At 45.0% G+C, this 14,662-nt stretch overlaps 1 protein-coding gene and 1 long non-coding RNA gene across 6 annotated transcripts in view; one reads left to right on the top strand and one right to left on the bottom strand.

Annotated features, from left to right (window-relative positions):
- LOC126995809 (putative uncharacterized protein DDB_G0292292) overlaps positions 1 to 14,662 on the bottom strand; it is a 112,373-nt gene that overhangs the window by 10,848 nt on the left and 86,863 nt on the right. For all 5 annotated transcript variants that reach the window (XM_050855661.1, XM_050855665.1, XM_050855664.1 and 2 more), the window contains one exon: positions 9,043 to 9,178. In XM_050855661.1, coding sequence (XP_050711618.1) covers positions 9,043 to 9,178 — 136 coding nt within the window. The remainder of the gene's footprint in view (positions 1 to 9,042; positions 9,179 to 14,662) is intronic.
- On the top strand, positions 6,373 to 7,378 carry LOC126995811 (uncharacterized). Its single transcript, XR_007750715.1, has 4 exons — positions 6,373 to 6,763; positions 6,863 to 6,950; positions 7,160 to 7,170; positions 7,329 to 7,378. It is a non-coding gene; the product is annotated as an uncharacterized LOC126995811 (long non-coding RNA).

Here is a 14,662-nt window from a genome sequence, read left to right as displayed (position 1 = left end):
CACGCTCCAGTTCTCTCTCTCTCTCTCTCCCATCCTGTAATTTTAAATCGATGGAATAAAAGTACTTATCATTGAGAGAGAGAGAGAGAGAGAGAGAGAGAGAGAGAGAGAGAGAGAGAGAGAGAGAGAGAGAGAGAGAGAGAGAGAGAGAGAGAGAGAGAGAGAGAGAGAGAGAGAGAGAGAGAGAGAGAGAGAGAGAGAGAGAGAGAGAGAGAGAGAGAGAGAGAGAGAGAGAGAGAGAGAGAGAGAGAGAGAGAGAGAGAGGGCGTGGGCGGAGGAGGAGGAACAGGGCAGGTAAGAAACTGAGTCTGGACCTTCTCTCTCTCTCTCTCTCTCTCTCTCTCTGAGCTATAAATGTTCAATACTTTTCTCTCTTTTATTTTCTCTCATTCTTCCCCAACCATTCCTCCCTCCCTCCCTCCCTCCTCCCCCTCCTCTTCCTCTTCTTGCATGTAAAGAAAGAGGAAGTGAGGATGACCAGTTCTGCGTAAGGAATGCGTGAGAGAGAGAGAGAGAGAGAGAGAGAGAGAGAGAGAGAGAGAGAGAGAGAGAGAGAGAGAGAGAGAGAGAGAGAGAGAGAGAGAGAGAGAGAGAGAGAGAGAGAGAGAGAGAGAGAGAGAGAGAGAGAGAGAGAGAAGGGACAGGGTGTATCTATTTTTCTCTCAGTAACCACCCTCCTCCTCCTCCTCCTCCTCCTCCTCTTCCTTCTCCTCCCTCTAAATGCCTTATATAGACTTCCACGCTAAATAAGAGAGAGAGAGAGAGAGAGAGAGAGAGAGAGAGAGAGAGAGAGAGAGAGAGAGAGAGAGAGAGAGAGAGAGAGAGAGAGTAACCCTGAGATTGTATGGGCTAAGAAAGACTGTTATGGAGGAGGAGGAAGAAGAGGAGGAGGAAGAAGAGGAGGAGGAGGAGGAGGAGGAGGAGGAGGAGGAGGAAACATGGAAATGCAGGCAACAGAAAGCCTATTGGCTCCTTAAGAGGTCGCCCGCTTGGGTGATTTAATCTGCTCGACCGCAACTTGGGGCTTGATGAGCAGATGAAAGCACCTCGATATTCAGTTTACTCCCGACGCAGAAACATGTAAACTAGGAAGACCAGACAACAGGAAGCATATGGGCATCGTCAGGAGGAGGAGAAGGAGGAGGAGGAGAAGGAGAAGAAGAGAAGAGACGGAGGAGGAAGAGAAGAGGAGGAGGAAGAGAATCATACACCTGTTCTCCCTTATAACAGGTGTGTGGGGGAAGGGTGGGAGAGATGGAGAGAAGGGAGGGGGGGAAGGGAGGGAAGGGAGAGAAGAGGTGGAGGGAAGGGAGGGCACTGGTGGAGGCAACAGTCCCTCCGCCTGGGGCAAGGGCGACCCCTCCACCCCTCCCTCCCTCCCTCCCCATTCCCTCCCTTCTTCCCTCCCTCCATCTCTCTCCCTCTCTGGTGCCTTTCCTTCACCCACTCCTTCTACGCCTGCCCCTCTCTCTCTCTCTCTCTCTCTCTCTGCCTCCTCCTCCTCCTTCTTCTTGTCCTCCTCCTTCTCCTCCTCCTCATATATTTTCCTCCATCCTTGACAAATCCTCTAATTTATTCATGCAGTTTTACCTCTCTCTCTCTCTCTCTCTCTCTCTCTCTCTCTCATAACCTTCTTTTTCCTTTTTTTCTCCTCTTCCTCGTCTTTTTCCGTTATTTCTATCCATTATTCTATTCTTTACCCCCCCCCCCTCTCTCTCTCTCTTTGTGTATTTTTTTTCGCGTCTTTGTGGAATATTCATGAACACACACACACACACACACACACACACACACACACACACACACACACACACACGCAACGGTTCTTTTGGTGACGGACAAGAGCAGGAAGTGAAACAGAGAAAAGAAAGAAAGAAAGAAAGAAAGAAAGGAAGGAAGAAACGAAGGAAGGCGGAGTAACGTAATGGAAGGAGGAGGAGGAGAAGGAGGAGGAGGAGATGAAGAAGAACAAGAAGAAGAAAAAGGAGTAGATTTCCTTTTCTGTATCTTCCATCTTCTTTCCCTCTCTCCCCTCACCTTCCCTTTTCCATAAGATTCCTCTCATTCTCTCTCCCTCCTATCCTATTCCCTTCTCTTTCCCTTGCATTAGTCATTCATTCCCTTCCTCCATCTCCCATCTTCCCATTTCTTTATTTCTTTTCCCTCTTTCATCTTCTCTTCCTCTCTACCTCGATGTCTGCTTTCCTTTCTCTTCTCCTCTTCTGTCAGGTCTTCAACTACCTGAGTTAGTTCAATAACGTCGATCACTCTAAATTCTTTGAGCTACAGACCAACTCAAGAACTAGAAACAACGGTGTACATATTCAAGCGAGGCGATGCAGCACAGACATTGGGAGGAGTTTCTGCTATCAATGAGTCATCCGCCACTGCAACAACCTCCCCTCATAAGCAGTAAATGCGATTACCATCAACTCCTTTAAAAATCGAATCGACCGTCATTTCGCTGCGTCAGGAGTACACTGAATACCGAGGTGCTTTCATCTGTTCTGCGGGCACCAAGTGACTGTCGAAAAGATTATGGTCGTAATATAAGACATTTCGTCGCCCAAGAACACATATTTGAGAAGGCTTTCGTGGGGGTTGTGGGCATTTCCAGGGGTAGTTTTATGACCCTGGTGGTAGTTTGACCCTTCTTCTGTATACCATGAACCTAAAGAAACACTTTTTAGAACTCGAGTGACCCCCTCTTTGACCTTTTGAAATAGCTGATGAGAGAAGTGAAACTGTTTTATAATACCGACCCATGGCACCAGAGCGGGCAACCTCGTAATGAGCAAATAGGCTTTCTGTTGCCCGTATTTCCATGTTTCCCTTCTCCCTTCTCCCTCCCTGTCCTGCGCCGCGTGGCCAAAAAACTTTCTCTTGCCGATGGTTAGGGAAGGCTGTAAGGGGCTGGAGGTGTTGTATCGCCCTCCATCTAATAACTTATAGAATACGATTACACTTGTACCTACAGCGTGATTACCTCGGCCCGGGGAGGGAGAGAGAGAGGCCCTTCTTCTGCCCTGCCACCCTTCTTCCCTTCATCAGCCCCTTCATCCTTGTCCTCCTCCTCCTCCTCCTGCCTTTCTTTCCCTAACCTTCCTCAGCACCTCAATCTTCAATTTTCTCCTCCTTCTCTTTCCCTTATTTCTTCTTCTTCTTCTTCTTCTTCTTCTTCTTCTTCTTCTTCTTGCTCATTTTCTTTTATTTTTATTTCTTATACTCTTTTCTTCCTTACTTCTCTCTTTCTCTATCCCTTAATCTTTTTTCTCCTTCTTCCTCTTCTCTCTCTCTCTCTCTCTCTCTCTCCGTATCTGTCCCTCCATCTTCCCTCCCTCCCTCCGTTTCTCTCCCTGCCTCCCTCTTAGTGATGGAAAGAAGATGAAAAAAATGAATATAAATGAGATAATTAAAAAAGAGAAAATGAGTTTGAGGAAGATGGAGATTTTTTTGTATTTTTTTTTTTAGTGATGTGAAAAAAAGTAAAAAAAAAATATATACGTCGATTTTTATTTTTATTTTTTTAAGTATTGTGAAAAATGGTGAAAAATATATATTGATTTTTTATGTGTGTGTTAAGGAAGGAAGGAAGGACGGGAGGAAGGAAGGAGAGAAACGAAGGAATTAAAAAAGAAAGAAAAAGGAAGGAAGAATGGAAGGGAAAGCGGAAATAAAGAGAAAGGGAAGCAAGGAAAGAGGGAAGGAAAAAAAGAACGGAAAGGTGGAATGAAGGAAGGAAGAAAGAAAGGAAGAAAGGACATAAGTATTTTTGATATAAACGAAGGATTTAGAGAAGAAAGGAAGGGTAGAAGGAAGGAAGAAAGAAAAGAGGGATGGAAAGGTGAAAGGAAAGAAGTATTTTTTATATAAACGAAGGATTTAGAGAAAAAAGGAAGGAAGGAAGGAAAGAGGGATGCAAAGAAGAAAGGAAGGAAAAAGGGAAAGAAAGGGATGGAATGAAGGAATGAAGAGCCAATTAAAAATGAATGAATGAATGAAGGAAGGAAAAGATAGAAGAAAGTAAACAATTAAAGAAAGGAGAAGAAAGAGAATGAGAGGCAAGTCACGAAAAGAAGGAAGGAGAGAAGAGAAGGAGGGAAGGGAGGAAAGGAAGGAGAGAGAAGGAAGAGAAAGACAAACGACAGTACGAATAGAGGAAAGGAGAGGAGAAAAGAATGAAAGTTAAAAAAAAAGGAAGAAAGAGAAGGAGGGAAGAAGAGAAGGAAGAGAGATAGCAAGAATAGAGGAAGGGAGAGAAGACAGGATAGAAAGAAGGAAGGATAGGAGGCACGCAAGATGGAGGGAAGGAAGAAGGGAGAGAAGGAGGGAAGGAAGGAAGAAGAGAGAGAAGGTTAGAGGAATGGAGAGAAAACAAGATAGACAGAAAGGGGGGAAAGTCACGCAAAGAAGGAACAGAGGGAAGGAGGGAAGGAAGGAGGGAGGGAGGGAGGGAGGGAGAGAAAGAAGGAAGGAAGGAGGAAAAGAGAAGATTAGAGGAATGGAGAGAAAACAAGATAGACAGAAAGGGAGAAAAGTCAACTAAAGAAGGAAGAAGAGAGGGAAGGAGGGAAGGAGGGAGGGAGAGAAAGGAGGGAGAGGAAGAGAAAGAGGGAGAGAGGGAGGGAGGAAGAGAGAAGATTAGAGGAATGGAGAGAAAACAAGATAGACAGAAAAGGGAGGAAAGTCACGCAACGAAGGAAGAGAGGGAAGGAAGGAAGGAAGGAAGGAAGGAGGGAGGGAGGGAGGGAGGGAGAAAGAAGGAAGGAAGGAGGAAAAGAGAAGATTAGAGGAATGGAGAGAAAACAAGATAGACAGAAAAGGGAGGAAAGTCACGCAAAGAAGGAAGAAGAGAGGGAAGCAGGAAGGAAGGAGGGAGGGAGAGAAAGAAGGAAGGAAGGAGGAAAAGAGAAGATTAGAGGAATGGAGAGAAAACAAGATAGACAGAAAGGGAGGAAAGTCACGTAAAGAAGGAAGAAGAGAGGGAAGGAGGGAGGGAGGGAGAGAAAGAAGGAGGGAGAGGGAGAGAAAGAGGGAACTGTTGGTGGTCAGAGGTAATGGTGCTCGTGATTAATGTCCCTCCCTTCCCTCCCTTCCCTCCCTTCCTCCCTTCCTTCCTTCTCTCCCTTCCTTCTTCCCTCCTGCACGCTACGCCTCCTCCTTCTCCTTCTTCTCCTCCTTCATCCTTCTGCTACTGCTCAAGTCCCTTCTAGCATCTCTTCTTCTCCTCCTCCTCCTTCTTCTTCTTCTTCCTTTTCTTCTTCTTCTTCCTCTTCCTCCCTTTTATTCTCTCGTGCTTTTGCCAGTGGTCGAAAGGTTACTGCTATCTCCTCCTCCTTCTTCTTATCTTCTTCCTTTTCCTCCTCCTCCTCCTCCTCCTTCTTCTTATCTTCCTCCTCCTCCTCTTCCTCCTTGTCCTCGTCCTTCTAGTTCTTCTATGAGTACTAACTCCCTATCTTCTTCTTCTTCTTCTTCTTCTTCTTCTTCTTCCTCGTCCTCCTCCTCCTTCTGCTATCTTCCTCTCCTACGCGATATTTTCCTCCTCCTCCTCCTCCTACTGCGACTACAACAACAGCTACTACCACTACTACTACTACTACTACTACTACTACTACTACTACTACCACTACTACTACAACTGCTACTATCCCTGAACTCGCCACCATTAGCTTCTTCCACCCTCGCTCTCCTCCTCCTCCTCCTCCTCCTCCATCAGGTCTTTTTGCTCATCTGGGACCCTTTTCATGGTCTCTCCTCCTCTCTCTCTCTCTCTCTCTCTCTCTCTCTCTCTCTCTCTCAAGAATCGTAATTTCTAGCAATACAATTTCTCTCCTACTCTTCTCCCCTCCATCTTCTCTCCTTCTCTCCTTCTCTCCCTCCCTCCCTGCCTCCCTCCTTCTCTCCCTTCCTGGAGGCCAATGGAGGTAATCACACTTTTTCTGAGGACCTAAATTTGAGACGGAGGGGGAGAGGGAGAGAAGGGAGGGAGGAGGGAGAGAAGAGGGAGGGAAGAAGGGATAGGAGGAGGATGGGAAGAAAGAGAAAGGGAGGAAAAAAGAAGAATAGGAGGGAGAAGAAAAAAGGGAGAGAAGGGAGAGAAGAAGGAGGGAAGAGGAGGGACGATAGAAGGGATAAGAGGAAGAGGGATAAAGAAGAGAAGGGAAGGAGAAAGGGAGAATAAAGGGGGGATGGGAGGGAGAAGAAAAAAGGGAGAGAGGGAGGGAGAATCGGAGGGAATGAGAGATAGAGAGAGGGCGAAGGGAGAAGTGAAACTACCCTCTCTCTCTCTCTCTCTCTCTCTCTCTCTCTCTCTCTCTCTCTCTCTCTCTCTCTCTCTCTCTCTCTCTCTCCCTGCTTGGTGGAGGTCATTACTGGAGGCTCTGAAGGGGAGGAGAACGAGGTCACTGGAGACACGTGGAGCTGAGGTGGAGAGCAGGTGGAGATGAGGAGGCTGTAAAGTGATGACGTGGAGATGAAGTGGAGATGAAGTGGAGATGAGGAGGCTGTAAGGTGAAGATAACGTGGAGATGAAGTGGAGATGAAGTGGAGATGAGGAGGCTGTAAGCTGGAGATAACGTGGAGATGAAGTGGAGATGAAGTGGAGATGAGGAGGCTGTAAGGTGGAGATAACGTGGAGATGAAGTGGAGATGAAGTGGAGATGAGGAGGCTGTAAGGTGAAGATAACGTGGAGATGAAGTGGAGATGAGGAGGCTGTAAGCTGGAGATGAAGTGGAGATGAAGTGGAGATGAGGAGGCTGTAAGGTGAAGATAACGTGGAGATGAAGTGGAGATGAAGTGGAGATGAGGAGGCTGTAAGGTGAAGATAACGTGGAGATGAAGTGGAGATGAGGAGGCTGTAAGCTGGAGATAACGTGGAGATGAAGTGGAGATGAAGTGGAAATGAGGAGGCAGTAAGGTGGAGATGACGTAGAGATCAAGTGGAAATGAGGTGGAGATGAAGTGGAGATGAGAAGGCTGTAAGCTGGAGATGAAGTGGAGATGAAGTGGAGATGAGGAGGCTGTAAGCTGGAGATGAAGTGGAGATGAAGTGGGGATGAGGAGGCTGTAAGCTGGAGATGAAATGGAGATGAAGTGGAGATGAGGAGGCTGTAAGCTGGAGATGAAGTGGAGATGAAGTGGAGATGAGGAGGCTGTAAGCTGGAGATAACGTGGAGATGAAGTGGAGATGAGGAGGCTGTAAGGTGAAGATAACGTGGAGATGAAGTGGAGATGAGGAGGCTGTAAGCTGGAGATGAACTGGAGATGAAGGAGGAGTCTGTAAGCTGGAGATGAAGTGGAGATGAAGTGGAGATGAGAAGGCTGTAAGCTGGAGATGAAGTGGAGATGAAGTGGAGATGAGGAGGCTGTAAGCTGGAGATAACGTGGAGATGAAGTGGAGATGAGGAGGCTGTAAGCTGGAGATAACGTGGAGATGAAGTGGAGATGAGGAGGCTGTAAGCTGGAGATGAAGTGGAGATGAAGTGGAGATGAAGTGGAGATGAGGAGGCTGTAAGCTGGAGATAACGTGGAGATGAAGTGGAGATGAGGAGGCTGTAAGCTGGAGATAACGTGGAGATGAAGTGGAGATGAGGAGGCTGTAAGCTGGAGATAACGTGGAGATCAAGTGGAGATGAGGAGGCTGTAAGCTGGAGATGAGGTGGAGATCAAGTGGAGATGAAGTGCATGTAAGGTGGAGACGTGGAGGTGAAGTGGAGATGAGGTGGAGATGACGTGGAGTTAAAGTGGAGATAAAGTGGAGTTGAAGTTGAGGTAAGGTGGAGATGAAGGAGATGAGGTGAAGATTAGGTCCAAGTTTTAAGAGGGTTGGCAGATAGAGAGAAGACAGACAGACAGACAGACAGACAGGACTAACATAAGAACGTAAGGAGTCTGCAAGAGGCCGGTTGGAAAGTACAAAGACAAACAGAAAGAACGACAATAAGAACGTAAGAAGTCTGCAAGAGGCCTGTTGGAAAGTACAAAGACAGACAGAAAGAACGACAATAAGAACGTAAGAAGTCTGCAAGAGGCCTGTTGGAAAGTACAAAGACAGACAGAAAGAACGACAATAAGAACGTAAGGAGTCTGCAAGAGGCCGGTTGGAAAGTACAAAGACAGACAGAAAGAACGACAATAAGAACGTAAGAAGTCTGCAAGAGGCCGGTTGGAAAGTACAATGACAGAAAGAACGACAATAAGAACGTAAGAAGTCTGCAAGAGGCCGGTTGGTCTATACAAGGCAGCTCCTGTATGAAAGCCTAACCTCACTATCCATGAATTTATCCAACCTCCTCTTGAATGTATCTATGGTATTGGCACCCACAAGATAACTGCCAAGCCTGTTCCACTCATCCACCACTCTGTTGGTAAACCAGTCCTTGCCTATGTCTTTGTTGAATCTGAATTTATCTAACTTAAACCCATTGCTACGTGTCCTACCTGGCTCTTTTACGATCAAAACCCTATTGATATCCTCGTTATTAAAACCCTTCATCCATTTATAAATTTCAACAAAGTCTCCTCGTAACCTTCGCCTTTCCAGAAAATGCAGATCTAACCCGGTAGCTGCGGGGATCATGTTTCTTAAAGGCCCCTCTAAGCAAATTAATGAGAAAAAAATCATCATTCACGCAAACCATTTCATAATATATATCAACGCATATGTGATCAGTTTATGCATCATCTATTTTGGGGGGTCTATATCATGGCATCGCTGCTACACGGTAAAGCCACAAATTTGGCCCGTCGCTGCTACCGGGTTAAATGCTTCACTCTATCCTCATATGGCAAGTTTCTCACCCTTTGAATCATTTTAATCTAATGAAGGTAACAAAGCATAGGTAACGTGGCAGAGGTCCAGAGTAGAGGCAGCAAGAGGAGGTAACGTGTGTAGCTGCCCCTAAATGCTGACGTCTATCCTCTATTCTCACCCCTGGAATCACTTTTGTCTAATGGAGGTCACAAAGCATAGGGAACATGGCATAGGTGCAGAGTGGAGGCAGCAAGAGAAGGTAACGTGTGTGTAGACGCCCCTCACTCACCCCTTTTTCTTGGTGGCCTCGGAGTCGGAGTCTGAGCAGGGCTGGTAGAGACCGTCATCGTCGTCCTTGTCAGTGAAGTCCAGCCAGCGAGCCGCGCGGAGGTTGCGGCCCATGGAGTTGTTGTCCCCCGTGCGTGCTGGGGAGGAGGAGGAGGGGGGAGGTTAGTGGGGGGCTGGGATGGAAGGTGGGGGAGGCGGAGGGGTGAAAGTGGGGTGGGTGAGGATGGTTATCTCTCTCTCTCTCTCTCTCTAAGTGAAAATAATTTTGTGTAATAATAACGAAAATAGGAGTATATGATAGTAATGATGATGATGATGATAATAATAATAATAATAATAATAATAATAATAATAATAATAATAATATGAAGAAGACTGATGAAAAAAAAAACAGAATACAACAACAACAACAAACACTACTACTACTGACACACCGAGAGAGAGAGAGAGAGAGAGAGAGAGAGAGAGAGAGAGAGAGAGAGAGAGAGAGAGAGGGAAAAAATACAAAGGGAGAGAAGGGAGAGAAGGGAGAGTGACGTAAGCTGGAGGAGAAATGAAGGGAGAGAGGGAGGGAGGGAGCGAGTGAGGGAGAGAGGGAGGGAAGAGGGAGGAAAAATAGGAAATGCGTTAAGGACTTAGGGAGTTGGAGAGAGAGAGAGAGAGAGAGAGAGAGAGAGAGAGAGAGAGAGAGAGAGAGAGAGAGAGAGAGAGAGAGAGAGAGAGAGAGAGAGAGAGAGAGAGAGAGAGAGAGAGAGATCCAACGGCCCGCCCTTTCTTTGGTCCTAACAAGATTATCTCCTCTCCTTTCTCTCCCTTCCTCCCTTTATCCCTCCATTCTCTCTCCCCTTCCCTCCCTTCTCTCTCTCTTTATCCCTCCTTTCTTCTCCTCCCTTCTCTGTTCCTTTCTCTCCATCATCCGCCGTTTCCTTTTTCTTCTTCTTCCTTTTCTTCTCTTTCTTCCATTCTTTTCTCCTCCTCCTCTGTCCTTTTCTTCTTCTTCTTCTTATCTTCCTCCTCCTCCTCCTCCTCATCTCTTTGCATCCTTCCTCCTTTTTCTTCTTCCTCTTTCTACTGTGCCTTTCTCTCCTCCTCCTCCTCCTCCTCTTCTTCTTCCTTCTCTCCACTCCTTCAACCTTCCTCCCTCCCTTCCTCCCCCTCCCACGATTTATATTTCAAAAGGGAGAAAAAAAGAAAAGAAGAAATTTCTTTCTCTCTCTCTCTCATCTTGTCACTATGCCTCCTCCTTCTCCTCCTCTGAAGAGGAAAGAGGGTGGAAAAGAGGGAGGGAGAAGGGAGGAAAACGGGAGGAAACGGTAGCAATGTGTGTGTGTGTGTGTGTGTGTGTGTGTGTGAGAGAGAGAGAGAGAGAGAGAGAGAGAGAGAGAGAGAGAGAGAGAGAGAGAGAGAGAGAGAGAGAGAGAGAGAGAGAGAGAGAGAGAGAGAGAGAGAGAGAGAGAGAGAGAGAGAATTACCTAACCCAGATAAATGATTAGAGAGAGAGAGAGAGAGAGAGAGAGAGAGAGAGAGAGAGAGAGAGAGAGAGAGAGAGAGAGAGAGAGAGAGAGAGAGAGAGAGAGAGAGAGAGAGAGAGAGAGAGAGAGAGAGAGAGAACAATGAGGGATAAGAGATTAGAAGAAGAAGAGTCCATTAGTAAAGGCCGAGGGAGATAAGGGAGGAAGGGAGAGTGATGGAGAGATAAGGGAGAGAGAAGAGAGGGAGGGAGGGAGGGAGGGAGGGAATAAGAAGGCTGAGGAGAGGGAGAGATAAGAGATACGAGGAGGAGGAGAGAAAGGGAGGGAGGAAGACTAACTACCAAAGGAAGAATAAAAAGTAGGGAGAAAGGGAGAGAAAAGGAATAGACAAAGATAAGATAATAAGAGAAAGAGAGGTAGGGAGGGAGGGAGGAAAGTATGGAGGAAGGAAGAGAAAGAAAAGGGAGATGAAGGATGCAGAAGGGAGAGAAGGGAGAGAAGAAATAGACAAAGATAAGAGAGGAAAGAATATAATAAAGGAAAGGGAAAACTAAAAGGGAGATGGAGGAAGGGAGAGAATAAGAACGGGCAGAGATAAGATAAAAGAAGATAAAGGGAGGGAGGGAGGAAAGAATGGAGAGAGGGAAAGGGAGAAGTGTTCAAGTCGTAGGAAGGAAGATAAAGAAGGAAGGAAAGAAGAAAGAAAGAAAGAAAGAAAGAAAGGAAGGAAAGAAAGAAAAAAAGAAAGGGGGGAAGGAAGAAAGGAAGGAAGGAAGGAAGGATGGAAGGAGGGAAGGAAGAAAAGCAAGGATACAGTATAGGATAGTTTACCAGCGAAGGATATGAAGGAATGAAGAAACTACTACTACTACTACTACTACTACTACTACTACTACTACAATTAACCATCTGTGAGTGTTCGAACCTAAATAGTCTTTCCAGGTTAATGAAAAAGAATGCCCGGAAGAGACCAGCTGTTGGGTGGGCATTTTAGGGGCATGGGAAGGGGAGTGGAGGGGAGGGGATGGGAGGGGAGGGGAGGGAAGGGAAGGGAAGGGATGTTGTTATGGGAAGTCTGTGGGAAATGGTGGAAGAGGGAGGGGATGAAAGGGGAAGAAGGGAGAGGGTAGGGAAGGGAAAGGAGTGGAAGAAGAGGAAAAGGAGAAAGGAGAAAAAAGTAAAGAAAGAGAGAAGGAAAGAAAAGAGTGGGAGGAAGAGTGGAAGAGGGGAAGGAAGGGATAAGAAGCGAAAGAAGGAAGAGAAATGAGGGGAGGAAGGTGAGAAGGGAAGAGGGAAAGAAGATATTATGAAAGGCAAAGAAAAAAAGAAGAAAAGAAAGGAAAATAAGGAGGTAGAAGTGAGAAAGGGGAAGATGATGAGAGGGGAAGAGAAGAAGGGAAGGAGAGGAAAGAAGATTATGAGACAATGCAAAAGACGAAGAAAGTAGGAAGGAGAGAGAGAGAGAGAGAGAGAGAGAGAGAGAGAGAGAGAGAGAGAGAGAGAGAGAGAGAGAGAGAGAGAGAGATAGAGAGAGAGAGGGAGAGAGAGATTGAGATAGATAGAGAGAGATAGAGAGAGAGAGAGAGAGAGAGAGAGAGAGAGAGAGAGAGAGAGAGAGAGAGAGAGAGAGAGAGAGAGAGAGAGAGAGAGAGAGAGAGAGAGAGAGAGAGAGAGAGAGAGAGAGAGAGAGAGAGAGAGAGAGAGAGAGAGAGAGAGAGAGAGAGAGAGAGAGAGAGAGAGAGAGAGTGTGAACAGCCAGGTGACAGGATGAGGACGATGAAGAGGAAGATAAGGAAGAGGAGGAGGAGGAGGAGGAAAAATAACATGTGCTTTGAAGAGTGAACACTGATATCACAAGAGTCTGAATACACTCTGTAGATCCCCCAAAACAAATCACTTACTATTAAACCCATTTGAAGGCTTCGATTCCCCTAAAAATGCTGACCTTTCTCTTACCAATACAAAAACCAATGCCAATAAGAGGATCCCGAAACAAATGCAAGCGAAAACCACGCACACGAGACATACAGGAGGTTAAGGAGTATTCGATCTCACAAGAGTGTTTACGTTTGACAGTACTTAGGAATGAGTGAGAGGATCCTGAAACATATATAAACGAAAAACATGGACATTAAAACTCCCCTAAACAAGTTAATTCATAAACACTCGAAAGGTTCACAAGAGGATTATGTTCAAGCAACACGTAAGAAAATGATTGAGGATCCTGATATATATAAACGAAAAACAGGGAGATTAACCTTCCTCCAACAAGTTAATTCAGACTTACAAAAGGTTCAAGGAGTATTCCATCACCCACAAGAGTGTTTATGTTCGCCAATACTAAGAAATGATTGAGAGGATCCTGAAACATATATAAACGAAAAACAGGGAGATTAACCTTCCTCCAACAAGTTAATTCAGAAACAGACTAAAGGTTCAAGGAGTATTCAATCTTCCACAAGAGTGTTGATGTTCGCCAGTACTAAGAAATGATTGAGAGGATCCTGAAACATATATAAACCAAAGCCCTGTACATTAAACTCCTCTAAACAAGCCAAGTCAGAAGCATACGAAAGGTTCAAGGAGTATTCGATCTCCCACAAGAGTGTTTACAGTACTTAGAAATGAGTGAGAGCATCCCAAAACATATATAAACGAAAAACATGGACATTACATTAGCCTTCCTCCAACAAGTTCATTCAGACATACAAAAGGTTCAGGAGTAGGTATTCGATCTCCCACAATAGTGCTTATGTTCGCCAGTACTTAGATATCGTTGAGAGAATCCCTAAACATATATAAACCAAAGCCCTGTACATTAAACTCCTCTAAACATGTTAATTCATAAACAGACTAAAGGTTCAAGAAGTATTCGATCTCCCACAAGAGTGTTTACGTTTATCAACACCAAGAAATAGGTGAGAAGAAACACTAACATAATATATAAGCCAGAACTAAACACTTCAAACTCCCCAAACAAGTCAGTTCAGAAGTATACGTAAGGGTTAAGTAGTCTTCGATCTCCCAAAAAGGTGTTTACATTCCAACACCTTCCTTCCATCATCCATTTTTTCCTTTCTTTCCCTGTACTTTCCTCCTTCCTTCCTTTCTTTCTTTTCTTGTTCTTCCTTCCTTCCTTTCTTTTACCTTCAATGCTCCTTCCTACACCTTTCTTCCATCAATCATTTCTTTCTTTCTATCCCTGTACTTTCCTTCTTTCTTCCTTCCTTTCTTTTCTTGTTCTTCCTTCCTTCCTTTCTTTTACCTTCAATGCTCCTTCCTACACCTTTCTTCCCTCATCCATTTCTTTCTTTCTATCCCTGTACTTTCCTCCTTTCTTCCTTCCTTTCTTTTCTTGTCCTTCCTTCCTTCCTTCCTTCCAACACCTTTCTTCCTTCATTCATTTTTTCCTTTCTATCCCTGTACTTCCTTCCTTCCTTCCTTTCTTTCTTCCTCCACCTTCCTTCCCTCATCCATTTCTTTCTTTCTATCCCTGTATTTTCTTCTTTCCTTCCTTTCTTTCTTTTCTTGTTCTTTCTTCCTTCCTTCCCTCATTCTTTTCCTTTCTATCCCTGTACTTTCTTCTTGCCTTCCTTTCTTTCCTTTTTTGTTCTTCCTTCCTTCCTTCCTTTCTTTTCTTGTTCTTCATTGCTACACCTTCCTTCCTTCATCCATTTTTTTTATCCCAGTACTTTCTTCCTTCCTTCCTTTCTTTCCCTTTTTGTTCTTCCTTCTTTCCTTCCTTTCTTTCTTTTCTTGTTCTTCCTTCCTTCCTTCCTTTCTTTTCTTGTTCTTCCTTCCTTCCTTCCTTTCTTTCTTTTCTTGTTCTTACTTCCTTCCTTTCTTTCTTTTCTTGTTCTTCCTTCCTTCCTTTCTTTCTTTTCTTGTTCTTCCTTCCTTCCTTTCTTTCTTTTCTTGTTCTTCCTTCCTTCCTTTCTTTCTTTACTTGTCCTTCCTTCATTCCTTTCTTTCTTTTCTTGTTCTTACTTCCTTCCTTTCTTTCTTTTCTTGTTCTTCCTTCCTTCCTTCCTTTCTTTTCTTGTTCTTCCTTCCTTCCTTTCTTTTCTTGTTCTTCCTTCCTTCCTTCCTTCCTTTCTTTTCTTGTCCTTCCTTACTTCCTTCCTTTCTTTCTTTTCTTGCTCTCCCTTC

The sequence above is a fragment of the Eriocheir sinensis genome, chromosome 9, assembly GCF_024679095.1.
Source record: "Eriocheir sinensis breed Jianghai 21 chromosome 9, ASM2467909v1, whole genome shotgun sequence".
NCBI classification, from domain to species: Eukaryota; Metazoa; Arthropoda; class Malacostraca; order Decapoda; family Varunidae; genus Eriocheir; species Eriocheir sinensis.
This window is presented reverse-complemented; position numbering and strand designations above follow the sequence as displayed.